Source organism: Rhododendron vialii, chromosome 8a, assembly GCF_030253575.1.
Source record: "Rhododendron vialii isolate Sample 1 chromosome 8a, ASM3025357v1".
In the NCBI taxonomy this organism is placed as follows: Eukaryota; Viridiplantae; Streptophyta; class Magnoliopsida; order Ericales; family Ericaceae; genus Rhododendron; species Rhododendron vialii.
The window spans coordinates 7499703-7516688 of record NC_080564.1 but is presented as its reverse complement, the minus strand read 5'-3'; the positions used below and the strand labels follow the sequence as shown (position 1 = coordinate 7516688).

Below are 16986 nucleotides of genomic sequence, written 5' to 3'. Positions count from 1 at the left end.
AGCTACAACCACCGGGTGGTAGCTAGTGGTAAACGTATCACTCTCACAAGGTTTGGATTCTTAAGGTTGTAGGCTCGAGGCATGCAGACGATGCCCCTCAAGCGTTGCATCTTTGTTGGCCCTACTAATCCTACGGTAGAAATCTACGAATAATTGGTCCTTCACAGGGCCCGTTGCAGAATTGAAGTCCCTATGGTCATTTGGTCATCACCACCAGGGGAGCTTGTTATAGCCGGTCATCCCTTCCTCCACCTTCTTGCAAAGCAAGAAAAAAGAAAAAGTTGCATCCTCGGTATTCGAGTGCAACATTTTCCGTTTGGACAACTTATCTCACTACCATAGAATATACAATATCTGTGGGCATATGCTCTCCCTCCTCTTGTGCATTTGTAGAAAACCCTACAGACAAAGTCGAGAGGAATCAAGCCCTTGTGTGGATTGCATAAAGAGTAAGTGGAAGCAGAAATTTGCATCTCGTAATAAAAATTTACTAGAGGCACCAACAATTTTACCAAAGAAATAAAACACACTCGCAGTGAAATAGTCCCCCGCTTACAGTTGCAGTGTTTTGGGCCCATACGCGAGCATGTTGTACTTTATTCGGTAAAATTGTTGGCATCTAGTTCTCTTTTTCGCCTGAAATATATGACTAGATTCGTTTCAAGTCTGCGTGCATACACAATACTGCCACGCTCTGCTTTGTGTACACCTTCTGCCAGCAGAAATCGAATGGAAAATATTTCCAGGTATCGATACAGTCAGATAGATAAAGGATACTACAACGGATGTACATATGGGCAGCATCAATATTGCAGTGATTCATATATTCACTTATTGTCCTTCACCGGCTGGAAAATTGGGGTCTCCTCCCTCCTTTTATTGATTCACATGGCGGAGCATCCATGGCGGCATCATGGTGTTGGCAGGGGGATGAGGTTGAGCACTGCCGTTGTCGGCTCCTCTTGCTTGGAAAGGTCCACTGCAAAAATAGTTATGCTCAGTTTCAGTTACGCATATAAGAGCACCTCCACTGGATTGGCAACTCTTGCCATTCCTAAAAATCGATAAAATAAGCAAATGTGCATTTTTTTTAACAACAAAAAAGGATTTTATTAATCTATGAAGTAAGATTACAAAGATTAAAAAGATGTCGGGTGTAACGGCATCACAACAAAAAACATGCATTCCAATTATGTTGACACCTAAGCCCTGCGACAATCATATGTCGCCTGGGACTCAAAGGACCAAACAATTTGGCAAGAAGCCAGCCATAGTTTAGTCAGGAAGAAACATAAGGGATAAAAGATACAGGGAACTACAACCCTTGGCCATTATTACGGTGACAACCACCACATACAAAGAGCAAAACAAATATCCATGTAGAAATTATACGGTCCAGGAAAGCAAATGAACGGTTCAGAATTAATGAAACTCTTCCAGGTAAGAGTACCGGTCTTCCGGGAAAGAGTTTTGGACCGTTCATTTGTTTTCCTTGAGGGTTTCCTGTTTTGGGTGTCCTTGATTGTACCAGGTCTGATATCCAGGTGCTCCCCAAAATCCAAAATCGACCAACAGTAGTAGAAATCCCATTTAAGTTGCAGTAGAAGATTTGCATCATTAAATTGGGCAAATGATGAACCAGTAGCATGACCCACATTCATCTCACAAAATGACACCAAATAAGCATCAGAACCAAATCACAAATGAACCAAATCACAATTTCCCCTTGTCAAAAGTGGTAGAAACCATTTCTTTTATGTAACAAATTTTGCAAAAGATAGGTATTTGGCCAATTGCCACAACAACATCAATGCTCTTGATTTTCATTACTTTCGATTGATCTAACCGTAAAAAATGAGGTATCATGCCAACAGAAATGGACCAATTATGTAATATTGCTAAAAAAATGTGAAATAGTACTATGGGAATAGTATCCTTGCAAGAGTTAAGACACATGGACATAGTCTATGTAATGTCTCAATTTGCATGCTACAAATGTGGAGAGAGAGAGAGAGAGAGAGAGAGAGAGAGAGAGAGAGAGAGAGAGAGAGAGAGTACCCAATGGTTAGAGAATGGAACGGTGGAGGACGAGGCAGCTGGGGTAAGACCAAGGTGGATGAACTTTGTCCACCTTGGTTCTGTTGTAGGTTACATTGTGCCCACTCACCTAGTGTCTTTTCATTTTCCTTGACCTGTTCCCAAAAAAAAAAAATCCCAACTTGTTTAGAGATGCCAAACAAAGCCTTAGTCATTCCATTGATTCCAGTCTTCTTTAGAGATGCCAAACAGAATGCAGTGGCTGCATATATATACGACAATCAGAGGGACTTTTACCTTCTTTGCTAGTAGGTTGTTTTGCTCTTGCAATGACTTTTGCTGTCACAATTAAACATTGGGGTTGAGTGATCAGTTTATAAGAGACATGTATACACAATTTTTTGGATCAAAGAAAGAAGTATTAGGTAACGCGCGGTGAAGAGTACAAGAAGTTAAAAGGGCATGAGGCACTGGTAAAAAAATGTTCATCTTAACGAGGCTGACACCAACTCTTCAAACCAATCATGTGCTCGCCCGTACCCTAAGGAGGTCAGAAAGAAACCAACCACTTCACAACCCTATTTGTATGTGTACAATATGCATCCCATTGAATTGCCTTAAATTCATACGTGTACTTGTAAAGTTAAGACATATATATCTCGCGTGGTTCTCCAATTTGGTAATTGGGTATACTCATGCCTTACAACAGTTTTTGTTATGTATCGTAGGAGGAGTAGTGTACAAGTTATATGCCGACTGCATAAGCACATTATATATCCTAGAATTTAAATTTATGTCATCAATTACCGTAATACCATGACAAAAAGGCAGTGAAGTGACAAACCAAGATTGAATCTAGCTTCACAAACCTAACAGAAGTAGAGGTCGGAACATATGCATCTTGTGTTACTACAATTCTTGACATAAAGCACTTCAAACGAATGTTTTTAGGAAAGTGGATTTCAAGCCTGTCATGATAAAGATCGCAAACAATGTCGAATTACATCTGCAGAGACTAATATTTAGAGTGAGCTACTCTCGTTAAATAATCGTGTTAATTTCCTTCATCTGAAATTCACAATTGTTCCAACGAAATCTAAAACTCGTTTGAGATTGTTTCGAAATTCAGTCCAAATAGTGATGCAACAAAATCGTAAAATTTGCATAGATCGATATATGTTGTCAACAGTTCAAAAAAATAATAATAATTAAAAATAAATAAAAAATAAACTTCAAGAAAACAAGAAGAATGAAAGATTTACCTTTTTCTGTAGCTCAGATATAGATTCATGCATAAGTTGGCTCTGCGTTTATACAGTAGGGTTTAATCAAGTAAATCAGTCACAGATTGGGTAATCAATGTCTGGATTTTTGGTTAAATTTTAAGTATTTATTTAAGGAATTTGGAGGGGGAAAATTAATTAAAAGGCTTTTGGTTTTTTACCTTCCTTGATCTTATTCTTTTGAGAGCAGTGTCAATCTGTTGCTCCAAACTTTGAAGCTCTCTCAGGCTCAATGGGTCAAGATCTTCACCCACATAGTGCCTACAAAATTGAAAATATAGTCAAAACACTGGAATATTTAATATCATCTTGAACGTTTTGTCATTTCTTTTCAATCGTTCGCCAAAATAATAGGACAAACTCTCACACACGCGCAATTGGGTATGTACCGGAAACAAAATTCCCTCTCATTCTCTTTAAAGTTAGAAAATGGTTGGGAAGCATTTTAAGAATCATCATAAAGGAATTGTATCGATAAGCACTACTTATGCCTGCTTGTTCTTTCACTATTTATCCTTGATGTATCTGTATCGAGTTTTCAATAAAATCTTCTGTTGCTGAAAAAAAAAAAAAAGCAATAGCAAGCGCACTTGTACAACTGCCAAACAAGCTTATTTTAGTTGCCAACGTTAAGAAGGTAAGCAGTGTGAGCCAAACAAGCCCTAGGCTATATACGTACCTTATGTTCCTTTGTAGGACTTCAATCCTTGCTGTGAGCTTGGGGTATTCCAGGGTCCAGTTTATCTGCACAACAATTGAAAGTACGTATTAAAAACCCTCGATGTACCTTTTGTTGAATTTTAATAAAAAATTTTGCCGATAAAAAAAAAAATTGAATGTACGTAGGCTTGTATAGCTCTTACAAAATGGGCTTAGCTTAATTGGTTCAACGCTACAATCAAGTATGTTTGTAACGTCTTGAATTTTGGGAACGTTAAAAGGACAATTTCATTGAAAAATAAATGGAGTCTGACTCGATATTACATCATAAATCTTACAAAAGTACTTTTATTCCAACAAGGGAGGGAACTAGGGTTCCTATCTACTGCTCTGCTTTTTCCTCTATCCTGGCTAGCTCTTCGGCTCCAAAGGCTTCCAAGGTGTAGAGTTCACCCTGTTCATCTATAAGATCTACACATTATACCGGCGTCGCCACCAATATAATATGTCAGGGTTACCAAAGGTAACACCTTGAGCTACAAAAGCTCAATAGAACAACTCATATCCACTAACCCTTAACTTACGAACAAACGATCATAAATTCAATGATTTCCACATAGTTCATACATATTCGACAAAACAGCTAACAATGATACATCCACATTCGATATCCAAACTAACGTTGGTGTCCATTATTTTTCGAGTTTCTCCTACACGACTTATCGTAAATCGTGCCACCATTTTCCACATTTCATAACCATATCAACATTTACAAAATTGTTTTTAACACACCCAATCTCGGTTCCGCCGCTTCGGTCTCCTGAGTATCCTCATAATGATTCCGCAGCACCAGGTTCCCATTGGCACACTTTGCATTGGCTCATCTCCGCGAATAACCAAGCCACACATCTAACCTCGGTTCCGCCGTTCCGGTCTCTCGAGTATCCTCACAATGGTTCCGCCGTCCCGAGTTTCCATTGGCACATAAAACACACACCACACAATGGGCTACCACATCTGGCCACATTGCGATTTTCAAAATATTTCACCTTTTTAAAACACGCATTTTCATTAACCACACCATAGGTGTCATGTTTCTACTTTCTCGATTTCCGTATCTCATTTTCATGCAGCGACTCCATGGTAGGACTTCATATGTAATCATAAATCATTCATTGTAATCTTGAAACTAAACTAGCAAGATCATCCAACTCTGTATTCCTAAGCATGCTCAAATCACAACTTAAAGCATAACGCCACATGTACGAACGCTTTTGAAGTGAAAATCACTTATGCTTTACGACAAGACAAGTAATGAAAATAATTCATAACACTTGCTCATAACTATCTAAAAATCAAAATACGAATACTTCTATCAACGATAAAGTCTTATCTTTCGAAAACCGTTCTTTCTTTCTTTGTGAAAAATTTAAAACAACACATGTTTATTAGAGTAAAAGTCGATTATTCCAACATGTTCATACTTCCATTAACGAAAATAAGTTATTAACTATCATGCATTTCAAAACATTATAAGTGATAGATAACCTTATCTTCGAAGAATCTACTTATACTTTCAACATATGGTTCTACGTTATACTTGGAGTTTAGTGGACAAAGGACTTTACATATACTTAGAGATAGCGTATATGGGACTCCATCTTTCTTCTTGGCAGTAGTTGACGACTACGGAAAGTTGGTTGGTGTTTGGGCGAAGTAACTTCTTACGGTTGGCTTCCGGTAGCTTCGAAAGAGAAATGTTTTCTCTCGAAACCACTTCGTGGCTAAGACTACTAGACTTTATGGATCGAAAATGTGTTTTAGAGTGAGTTTCTTAAAGAACACAAGAAGAGCTTCAAGAACAAGAAAAAACTAAGCAAAAACAAGTAAAAACACAAGCTTTCTTAGAGAGAAAAATTGGAAGATGAAGGTGTGAGTTAAATGGTGAGTACGGGGTGCTATTTATAGCAAAAATTTGGACTCCCTCTCCTCCCTTTGGCCGGCCATATATATATCTCTCTCTCTCTCTCTCCCATGGATTTGCTCCATTGTGTTATCAAATCTCACCTTTAATCATGCCCATGCCTTGTCAGTCTATCCTAGGTGTAAGGCTAAGTAATCATGGAGATTTTCTAAGGCTTTAAAGGCAATCCTAGGTAATTATAACCTAAGGTGGTAAGTCTTGCAAGGAAGAACAAAATGATGGCTAGGCTAATGTGTAGTCTTTCCATGTTTAGTCAATCCTAGGCTAGGTTGTAGTCAATTTCTAGGATGATTAAAGGCTCGGTAGTGTGCTTGAAATAGTCTAGGAATGGGTTGGCATGGCCATAAATAGACTTAAGGCTATAAAGTAGCTTGTTGGAGTGGCCAAACACATGCACACACCTCACCCTTTCTTTCCCTCTCTCTCTCCTCTCCCTCCCTCTCGGCCCCTCTCCCCCTCTCTCTCTCTCTCTCTCTCTGTGTCCTTAGTACAATGTGTGTGTGTGTGTGTATATATATATATATATATCTATCTATCCAGAGAAAATCTAGGAAAGTAAGCATTGGAGGGTAATTATTAGGTTTAGGGCTGTTAGTCTTAGGTTGGCATGCATGACAAGGCTAAGTTTACTCTTTTTGGAAGCAAAATGATAGCTTCTTTTGGTATGACTTGTCTTGTCAAATATATATACACTTTGGTAAGTCTAGTCTCCATTATCCAAGGGATAAAAATTTTCATAACAAATATTATCCAATGGTTAAAGAGGTAATGATGATAGATGTGACTAGATATGGTTAGGTCCAAGTAGGCTTATAAGGCTAAGGTAGGTCATGATTAAAGATTAAGCTTCCAAAGGTAATCATATGGACCAATGGTTAATAGTTTTCTAGAAAGTAAGTCTATGGTCAAGTAGTCATGATTAAAGTAGGTTATAAGTGCTATTTTTGGTAGTATCATGATTACTATCTTTGTCTAATGGTTCTTAAATGCTAGAGAAAGATAACTAAGTCAATTGGTACTTAAGTTTGCCTAACTAATTGATTGGAAACAAAACCTATTACCCAAAGGGTAAAAATTTTCCGAACAACTATCGTTCAATGGGTAAAGAGAAAAGATACACTAGGAAGATATAATGATGAGGAATAAAGTCAAGAATTGACTAGTCATGAAAGTGCAATGATTATGTCCTTTGGTCCAAAAGGCTCAATCAGGGTTTGGATGGGTTCACAAGGCTCAAAGACGGTCAAAAAGGTCCATTTAGGGTTAAGAGATTGTAACTAGGTTGAAACGGTAGTTAGGCTTCTCTAACTAATCGGTTGAAAGCTAATTCTACTTGCTAAGTAGGATTTCTAACCAAGAAATACAATTTAATGATTTTATTTACTCACTAAGAAAATATACAAGTGCTTCTATAAACATACTTGTCTTTAGAAAATGACTAGATTGTCCGGTGTAGAAAGATATAATTTTATAAGTCTCAAATCTAATTATGACGGATTATTAGGAATTAAAAAGAATTTTTAAATGAAATCCAAGTAATTAGAATAAAATTTAAATATTTAACAAAATTTTTATTTACCAAAAATCAGGGTCGTTACAATGTTTAATTATGTAAATGCTACACTACATACCCTTATTTCATGGTATACACGTGTACGATTTGCACCCCTAAGTAGCCTAAATTTATACTCCCTCCGTCCCTTTTTAAGTGTCCTACTTCGTAATTCCAACTTATTAAAAAGACATCATCATTACACCTTTCACATCAACTTTTTCCTCCACTTTCCCTACTTACCCATCATCATTACACTCTTTACTCACTTACTTTTTAAACTGGAATCTACTTTTAGGGGACAAAATAGACAATTCACCAACTTTTACCCACTAACTTTACAAAATGGACACTTATTAAGGGACAGCCCAAAATGAAATACCGGACTATAAATAAGGGACGGAGGGAGTAATATTTTGCATGAAAATTCATTTTCTTTGAATAGGAATCCATAACATTTGTTTAAAATTAACTCATAACATTTGCTAAAAAATTACTAAAAAAATCATAGCATACGAATTCAAAGGTTAATGCCATGAATTTATGTGCAAATGTAATAAGCGTTAAAAGTTATGAATTCAAGACTAATGTTATGAATGCTTAAGCAAAATGTCATTAATTCAACGTTATTATTATTATTATTTTTTTGGTTTATAAAATAGAAGTGCAGGTATGGTAAACCGTCACCTCCGGCTGGGAGTGTTGTGCTGTCAACCAAGACCACTATTTGTAGGGAATCTCACTGCACTTATGTCGGAACCTAAACTAAAGTCTCACTATGTATGTGTAGTGTAAGGATAAGTTTATCCCCAATAAGGTACTATGGAAACTTGAACCTGGGCCTTGTCTAATGAGGTCCTGTTTCCAGCACTGATGACTGAACCAACACCTCATTGTCTCATTGATTTGAATTCAACGTGATTCAAGAGAGTGCATACAATACAAAACTAAACAAGAGTGTTAATTGTGACATTTTCAGTGTTTTTATGATCCATTTGTTTATAATTCATCCATTGGCGAAGTTACTAAATTTCCAGAAGAAAATAAACTTGGTTTAAAAAATTTGCAATCTAGACCCCACTTGATAGACTCAACAAAAGACTGCACGATGATAGATTCAAAAGAGACTACATGCGACAAACCTCGAAAGCAGCTACATGTGAGGGGGACTATTAAGAAATACGGTCCAACATTGCTTGATAATAGAACGAGTGATCACTTTTTGGGACCTCTGGCTCCACCTAATAGCTTAAGCTTTTGGATAGGTATGTAAAGCTTTGGGTAGAATTAAAATGCCTTTTTTTATTTTCTTTTAACGGTAAAAAAAGATTTTATTAATCTTTGAAAATAAAATTACAAAGATTAAAAGGACCCTGAACACAAGGCATCAAGCCGGAGAAAAGAAATATATGACCACTAAATTGCATATATGCTTTTTGTTACAAATAAAAAAGGTAATTTATAAAATAAATAAAGTTGAAAAAAAATTAGAGCATAGTTGGAGAAAAGAGATTGTGCAGCAAGTCACTCCCCCAGTACGCATATACTCCCTCCGTATTATAGAACTAATCGAGATCTATCAAATAAGATCCATATTGCATATTTTTCAAGATCCACACTAAAAGATAAGACAAAAGATATAAAAGATACAAACAGAATAATGGACAATGAAAATGAGACGGAGGGAGTACTAAACTAAAACAATATCTGTAAACTCTGACCGTTACTTAAAGTGAAACAACATACTATCCATCCCAAAATGTTAATGTTTTGTGTTAACGATGTCCGATAAAAACAAAATGTGAGACCTTTTTGGGGTTGCGTATCATTTTAGATTGCTTATATCTTTCGATTTATAATATTTTATGTGGTTTTAAAAACTTTATTTTATAGAACTAATGAAAATCTACTAAACAAGATCTATATTACATACTATATTAACATATATTAAAAGATATAGGTAATTAAAAATGACATGCTATCCCAAAATGGTCCAATATTTTGGGACAGACAAGGGAGTAGTAAGATTCTATAGGACTGAAAGCTTCAGCAACAAAACATATAGGACTGAAAGCTATAAAGGGCTGCAGCTAGCACAAAATCATTTGCAATTTTTACACTACATTAATGTTTCCACAAAGGGAACAGAATATTGAAGAAAATAAATACCTGAGCCGCAGAATTAGTTGCAACAAGTTGTCTCTCTGCACAGGAGTAGCTCTCATATTTTTCCAAGATGCTTTCCATACTGTGTAACAAGAAATCAAGTTTTAGAATGAAAACAAATAGGAAAATGATAGAATTTTTTTTTTGAAAGGCGAAAAATTTATTAATATTTGGAAACAAATTACAAAGATTAAAACGATCCAAGACAGCTTCAAGCAGAGACGAGAAAACCCACAATAGAAAACAATAGCTCCAGCAATCATAAGCCAACACGGACTCAAGGGGAAAGAATAACAGCCCAAGGTTGGCAAGAAACCAATAAAGATACAACTCCCAAAAAGACACCCAAAACATAAGATCCAAAGCAAAACCCAACTAGGAAACACCAAACCTAACAAACCACAACAAAAATAAAGCGGCAAAAATAAGAAACACCCAAAAAAAAATGCTTAAGAAATAATCATCCTGCAGTAGCAATTAACCTTGGCCCTCTCCACATCTTCAGCTTCCATAGCCATGAATGGAAAATGATAGAATTGATCAAACACATTTAGGCATCATGGAGAAGTTTAGGATTGAAATCTAAGTTTTTCTCTCCCTCTCTAAACTCTCCCACTTCTCTCTACCACAATTACCTAGGGTTTTTGCTGGGGGAGGGGCGTCTAACTCCAGATGATCCATCTACTTTTAAGGATAGGTTAGCCTCTTCTCCTTCAGGGGATGTAGCAAGACCAGCGGTAAAGTGCCTCCTTGATGTGGTGTAATGCATAAGTTCGATCCTGGTTATCCCTTACCCCAAATGTGAGTATCTCTCTCTCTCTCTCTCTCATTGAAATACAACGCTAAGGGGTGTAACCTTATGAGATAAAATGTCTATATAACAATCAATATAATGTGATGATGAGATGCTTATCCCAAGAGAAACTTATTCACGGAGGAGCCGTGAATAAGTTCTTCATAGCTGTGCACAATCTCGTCTGCCATTCGCACAATCAATGGTCGAGATTGCTTTTCAATTTTGAACAGTAACAATTAGTTTTTACCGGTCAAAGTTGGTTTTCAATCCGGACCGTCCAAAAACACATTGGATGCGAGCATTTGGGCAACTGAGTTTACGGAAAGCTCTGTAAAGAAGTTAGGTCAAATTAACAATGCAAATGACCGGGACCCTTGAAATCATTTTTTTGTTACTTTCTCGCGGGGACCCTTAAAATCACGTTCTGCACACATTGAACAATTCGGATTTTCAAAATTTGATTGGAAAATGAAAGTCCCGCATTTTAACAAAGTGAGGGATCCCTCAGTTGATCCGTGGTGTGTGTGTGTGTATATATATATATATATATAGGCACAACATTTCTTATGATTTACCAAAAAAAAAACAAATTTCTTCTCTTTTAAAGCAAATTCAGATATAGCACGTCCTACATCGAATATGTACGTTTACTTTCGACATGTCCTATTTCTTGAAATGATAACATGTCCACCTGTTCGATGATATTGTTACCATTAATTTTATGTTAATCGACATTAATTAACTTTTGTATACATGCATATGCTGGAGATTAATGCAAAATAGTAATCTTAATTAGCAAAAAGCATCAAAACCAAATTCCCATACAGTACAGCAAAAAGAGGCAACGGTGCAAGTGCGATTGCAGAAGGAAAGGGTGCTGAGTTTGACCAGTGGTGTACCTTGATATCATGGCTTTACCTGGAAAAGACCCATCAAGGGTTTCAAATTTCAATTCTCCAAGGGAAAATGTTCATGTTTTTTTTTTTTTTTTTTTTTGTTGGTTTCATACAGTATACTTTTGTGTGAGACAAAAAATGTTTTTTTTTTTGATTGGCAAAAACACGTTTTATTAGAAACTTGAGAGGGATACATCAAGGAAAAGAAAAACCGAAGACCATGATATTGATACATGAGATTGGGAAAGAAAAAACCTCCAATAAAGCATTGGATCGATGTTGGAGAAAAAGGTAGAGGCCAAAACAGGTAGCCAGAAACAAGTCCACGCGCAAGATGGAAGCACTACAGTTACAAAAGGCATCAAATAATACACTGGATCGAGGATGTGCTTGACTGGTTCAATGTGTTGTGGGTGTGCTTGGTGCTGTTCTCCTAGCGTTTCGTTTCCTGTTTAGCATTGTAGGGGCTGGGCTTTTGGTTTTTTCATTGGTGTTGCTGTCTTTTGTGGTATTCCTTTTTGTCGTTGGTCTCTTGCCAACGTCGTTTCTTTGGGTCACGGGTTGCTTTTGCTTTACCTTGCTCCTTTAATTTTTGTATCTTCTTCAAAGATTAATAAAATTTCTTTTGCCGAGCAAAAAAAAAAAAAAAGGGGCCTCAGATCTACTAGTCTTAAAATGTTCTTCGGCAGTTGTGGTGTATGGATTATGGAGAGAAAGGAATTGTCATATTTTCCATGCTTTAGCAAGGGGGCATGATCAGGTGTGGCCTTAGGAATTGCATGCTAGGATCAGAGATTTTCTCAGCTCAAGGAGAAATGTGAAGCTCTCTCCCTCCAGAATACAGCCCTTTGTTACAATGGGGCTTTGCCTGAGAGAATTTTTCAAGCTTTATAGGTTCTGGTTTTGTTAGATTTTTTTTGCTCGGCAAACGAAACTTTTATAAACTCGAAAGGGATACATCGAGAAAAAAATGAGATAAGCAAAGAAACTTACTTGAAAGAAAAAGAAATTAAAACAAACATCCAACATAAAGTGGGTTGGTTTGTTCAGATACATCGAAAGAGATACATCTGGTTTTGTTAGATAGTGGTAGCTACTAGCTAGTTTCCTTGCTGTTGGTTTAAGTACACAACATAAATTCCACGGAGTTCAAATGTTTCAAACCCTGGGGCTACTGGAGAGTTTGCCCGATTGTTAATTTAAGAGTTCTAAAATTAATCAAAGTGCTCGTAAGCTTATCCGGGCATTCGGTTTTAAAAGGAAAGTATGCATCATAAAAGAGTCCAAAAAGGCACTTTACTCAATTTAAAAGATTAAAATGCAACAAAACACATACGCATGCATATCCATATCAATACAAGTACAAAAATACTACAATCTCTTTTTTTGGACGGCCAAAATACTACAATCTCTACCTATAACCCAAAACATGAGAAAGGGCTGAGAAAGAATATCAAGAAACTTAGTGAAGTGGAACTAAATAAACTTCCAAATTCATCAATAATTTTCCTAGAGAGAAAGCATTATTAGACGCATATTATCGTGTTAAATCCGTATACGGTAGAACCAGGAAGCCAAATTGACCACATAACTGTAAACATGATAAAACAAAGGGAAGTTCTACAATATACACCCGGCCATCTCTGTGCATGTTAACAACATGCACTTCATTGAATCGTTTCGTATTTCATAATATTTTGCATAAAAATTTAAAAAAATTTATGTAGAATTCATAGAAATTGCCTAAAATTGTACAAGACAAAAGCTCATATATAACATGCAAATTTTATGAATTGTAATGCAAAATGATGTCAACTGTTATACCAAAGTTTTGAATTCAAGATTTATGCTACAATTTATCATGTAAAAACTTATATAATCGAGGCAATTCAAAAGGATGCGTACTGTACACCATCGAATAAGAGGGTCATATATTATTGCATTTCTCATATGCAAAACAAAGTATCAACAAAAAAGGTATTGACAGCATCTAAGAACAATTTTTTGTTTTTTCTATCCATCATGCATAAGTGACATATATCTGTACGTTGACAAAGGAAAAGTGAAAACACATACTAGGTTAGGCATGATCTGACACAAAGCTCTAGAACCCTTTACCCTGGACCTAATGATCAACTTCTTGTTTTTTTTTTGGCTAAGAAAAAATATTTTATATTTTTTTATAAACGATTACAAAGATTAAACAAAATAAGAGCACACCGACATAAGTCACTTAAGATTTTATTAATTTGTATGTTCTGTCTCTTTTTATCTCTCGTTTTTTCCCTCGATGTACCCCTTCGAGATTAATAAAATTTCGTTTGCCGAGCAAAAAAAAAAAGAGAGACCGCCGAAGGACGGCAAGATTCCAACCAAAACAGCAAAAGCTTCAAGAAGACCGGACTAAAAAAACCTGACCGGATAATGATCAACTTGTTTTACCAAAAAATTATATTATTTACATGAAACTATGATCAATATATATGTACTGTGAACTTGCCGTAAACAACATTTTTTCCGCTGACTGAAAAACTATTAATTGCAGTACAAAAAATAGCACCACATATAAACCGGAAAAAAATAAAAATAGAATTCCATATGTATGGTGTTGCCAAAAAAAAATAAAAAAATTTAATTTTATAATTTAATGTTTTTTAATTCTCTGTTTAAGAAGAATAGTATTTACAGCACAAATAAAGCATTAATCACTATAAACATGAAATAAAAGATACAAAGAAATATTTTTATTATGAATTTATTTTTTTTGAACATCAAAGAAAATTTATTAATCTTTGAAAACAGATTACAAAGATTAAAATGATCCAAAGCACAAGGCATCAAACAGAGTAAAAAAAACTCTGACAATATTTGCCTTTGGTTAGCAGAGAAATAAAATTGTTTAGCAGAGAAATTATAATATTTGCCTTTTGGTTCCATTTTAATCGTGCAATCTTCTAAATTAAATGCGGAGAAATATGGAAATGAGTAGTGTCACGGTTAACAGCTGGAATATCTTAATTTTAGTTAAGATCTACAGTATAAGCTTCAATTCTCTATGTTTTACTTGCTGACGACCATATCCAGATATGGATGCAGAGAGAGAGAGAGAGAGAGAGAGAGAGAGGGGTCACAGTCACAAAAGGTCACTGAAAGATGTAAGATTTTTTCATAGGAGTGGACTCAGTGGAGTGTAGGCTAATGAAGATAACTTCTAATTTTTTTTTTCAGAAAGTGGAAAATTTTAATGAAAACTATAATCCGAATGAAAAAAAAAAAAAACTATAAAACCATTTAAATTTAGTCACCATAATTACATTAAGAAATGCATCAAAACCCTTATCATTACCTATGATAAGAGGGCGTCCATAGACCTGGAGAAACTATGTACATATACACAAGATTAAAGGACTAATTCTAACATAAGAAAATGAATGAAAACACCAATTTTAACATCTTTTTTTTTGTTAAAAGCACTAATCATATCATGATAAAGAAAATAAAATCCAGACAAAGAGCCCCAAACCCCTAAAAAATCACTAATTAATAGTGTTTTGAACAAAAATTAAAAAGATTAGTTATACCTACGAACTGGAAAATGAAATCAAGAAATGACTCAAAAATAATGACACAATCTTTCCCGGGACAGAAAAGGAAAACCCGCAAAACCCTACGCGATTAACATCACAATGACACCAAGAAAAAATGCACCAAAGCACAAACAGTAATTAAGTTTTTTTTTTTTAAAAAAAAAAAAAAAAACAACCCACAAGGCCCTAGGTAACGGCATAACAAATAAACAAAAATGAAGAAAAAATGGAACGAAATCGGTTCAATTAGGGTTTTTTAAAGAGGAGGTGTACGCAATGAAATTAACAAAAAAAGAAAGAAGAAGAAGAAGAAGATGGAAAAGAAACCTGGAGTGGGTGGAGTACTGAAAGAGCTTTCCTTTAGTGGAGAAGACGATCAGAGCAACCTCGGCATCGCACAGCACAGAAATCTCGTGGGCTTTCTTCAGGAGCCCAGTCCTCCGTTTCGAAAACGTCACTTGTCTGCTCACCTTGTTCTCTATCCTCTTCATCTGCACCCTCCCTCTCCCCATTTTTCACCAGACAATCAAAAACCCTATCTTTCTCTCTCTTCAACAAAAAAAAAAAAAAAAAATTGTACCACTTCTTGATAATCCTTTTTTCCACCAAAATAATCTTACAAAAACAGAGAAGCTAGGTTCAAAAGTGGTAGTGTATTGTAAAGTAGGGGGAGGAATGTGATATATATATATATATATCTAGAGAGAGAGAGAGAGAGAGAGAGAGAGGGTTGTTCTTTCTTCCTCTATTCTATGTTGTTTTCCATATTAGTGAGGGTGAGGAGAGGGAGAAGGCCGAGGTGAGTGTGGGTTGTATGTATATATATATATGGGGAAAAAGAAAATCAATCAATCAATTAATTATTTAATTAAAAAAGCTTTCGGAAATTAAAAAAGTGTACACTCAATAAACCATTGGTCATGAGGGAAAACCAGAAGTGGGGAGTGGAAAAGCAAGGGTGGTTTCAGGGTGATGTGTTGTCTAGTTGTGATTGGAGGAGGGTACTGCTATTGGCTACTGTCGCGTTCTGAGCCACAGAATTCTTGGGAGAGTTTTGTACGGTGATGAAAGTGATATGATTTTTTTATTTTTAAGGTGATTTGGGGCTTCTCCGTTTGAGAGATTCAAAATTCGTGCGCATGGTCCCAATAAATTTTTTCTCTCCACTTTTAATAACTTAAATTTTTTTTTCAAAATTCAAATCGAACAGAGTCTTGATTTTTATAACCCCATCTATCTTGTGTGGACTGTTGGGGGTATATATGTCCATGTAGTGTGAGTATCTCTATGGTGCGTTTTTCGCTATATAATGACAATGGTCAAGTTGAATTTCCGTTGAAAAAAAAAAACCAATAATCAAGTTGTTTATCCTAAATAATATTTTAGTTTATACATTTGAGGATAATGAATTGCTTAGAAATCCATAAAAAGCATGAACTTTTTAGTTCATTTAATTTAGCGAGACCGCTCCTTAGTTTTTTGTTCTTGTGAGGTGCTTCGTGTTTGTTCGTTTCCTTCTGTTTAAATTTGCTGATTATATGCAATCATATATATGTAGAAAAATTGTTTTCAAGATAAGAGATGGAAATTTTTTGGAAGAGTAAATTTTCACTAACCTCCCCTGAGGTTTCTGAAATGCCATTGACCTCCCATACTTTTGTTGTCAACCCACTTAACACACACATAAATAGAGAAAGTGATAATTGCAATTTATTACTCGCTCTGTCCCTAAATAAGTGTTTAGCGGGCAAAACTAGACTTTACAAAATACGAATATTTTTTATTAAAAAATTTATTTATTTTTAACAATATAATAGAACTCATTGCTATTATCTATTGATTTTGTGAAAAAAAATTAATTTTTTAACGAAGCAAATGCATCTTTTTGAAGTCTAATTTTTCGCGCCTTACACTTATTTAGGGACGGAGGGAGTAAATGAGAAAGTTATGAATTTTAGAGGGAGAGAGAGAGAATTAATTAATAAGGGCATAATAGGAAAACTATGCAATTTAAGGATGAGAACT

At 35.5% G+C, this 16986-nt stretch overlaps 1 protein-coding gene across 1 annotated transcript; it reads right to left on the bottom strand.

Moving 5' to 3' along the window:
* Nucleotides 1-477: 477 nt before the first annotated feature.
* LOC131336051 (agamous-like MADS-box protein FUL-L) lies at nucleotides 478-15757 on the bottom strand. Its single transcript, XM_058371671.1, has 8 exons — nucleotides 15289-15757; nucleotides 9686-9764; nucleotides 4000-4064; nucleotides 3482-3581; nucleotides 3300-3341; nucleotides 2335-2376; nucleotides 2059-2192; nucleotides 478-979 (listed from the first exon to the last, which is right to left on the bottom strand). Exons 1-8 carry the CDS (start codon nucleotides 15471-15473, stop codon nucleotides 877-879), a joined length of 750 nt encoding a protein of 249 aa, XP_058227654.1. The 5' UTR covers nucleotides 15474-15757; the 3' UTR covers nucleotides 478-876.
* Between the last annotated feature and the right edge of the window lie 1229 nt (nucleotides 15758-16986).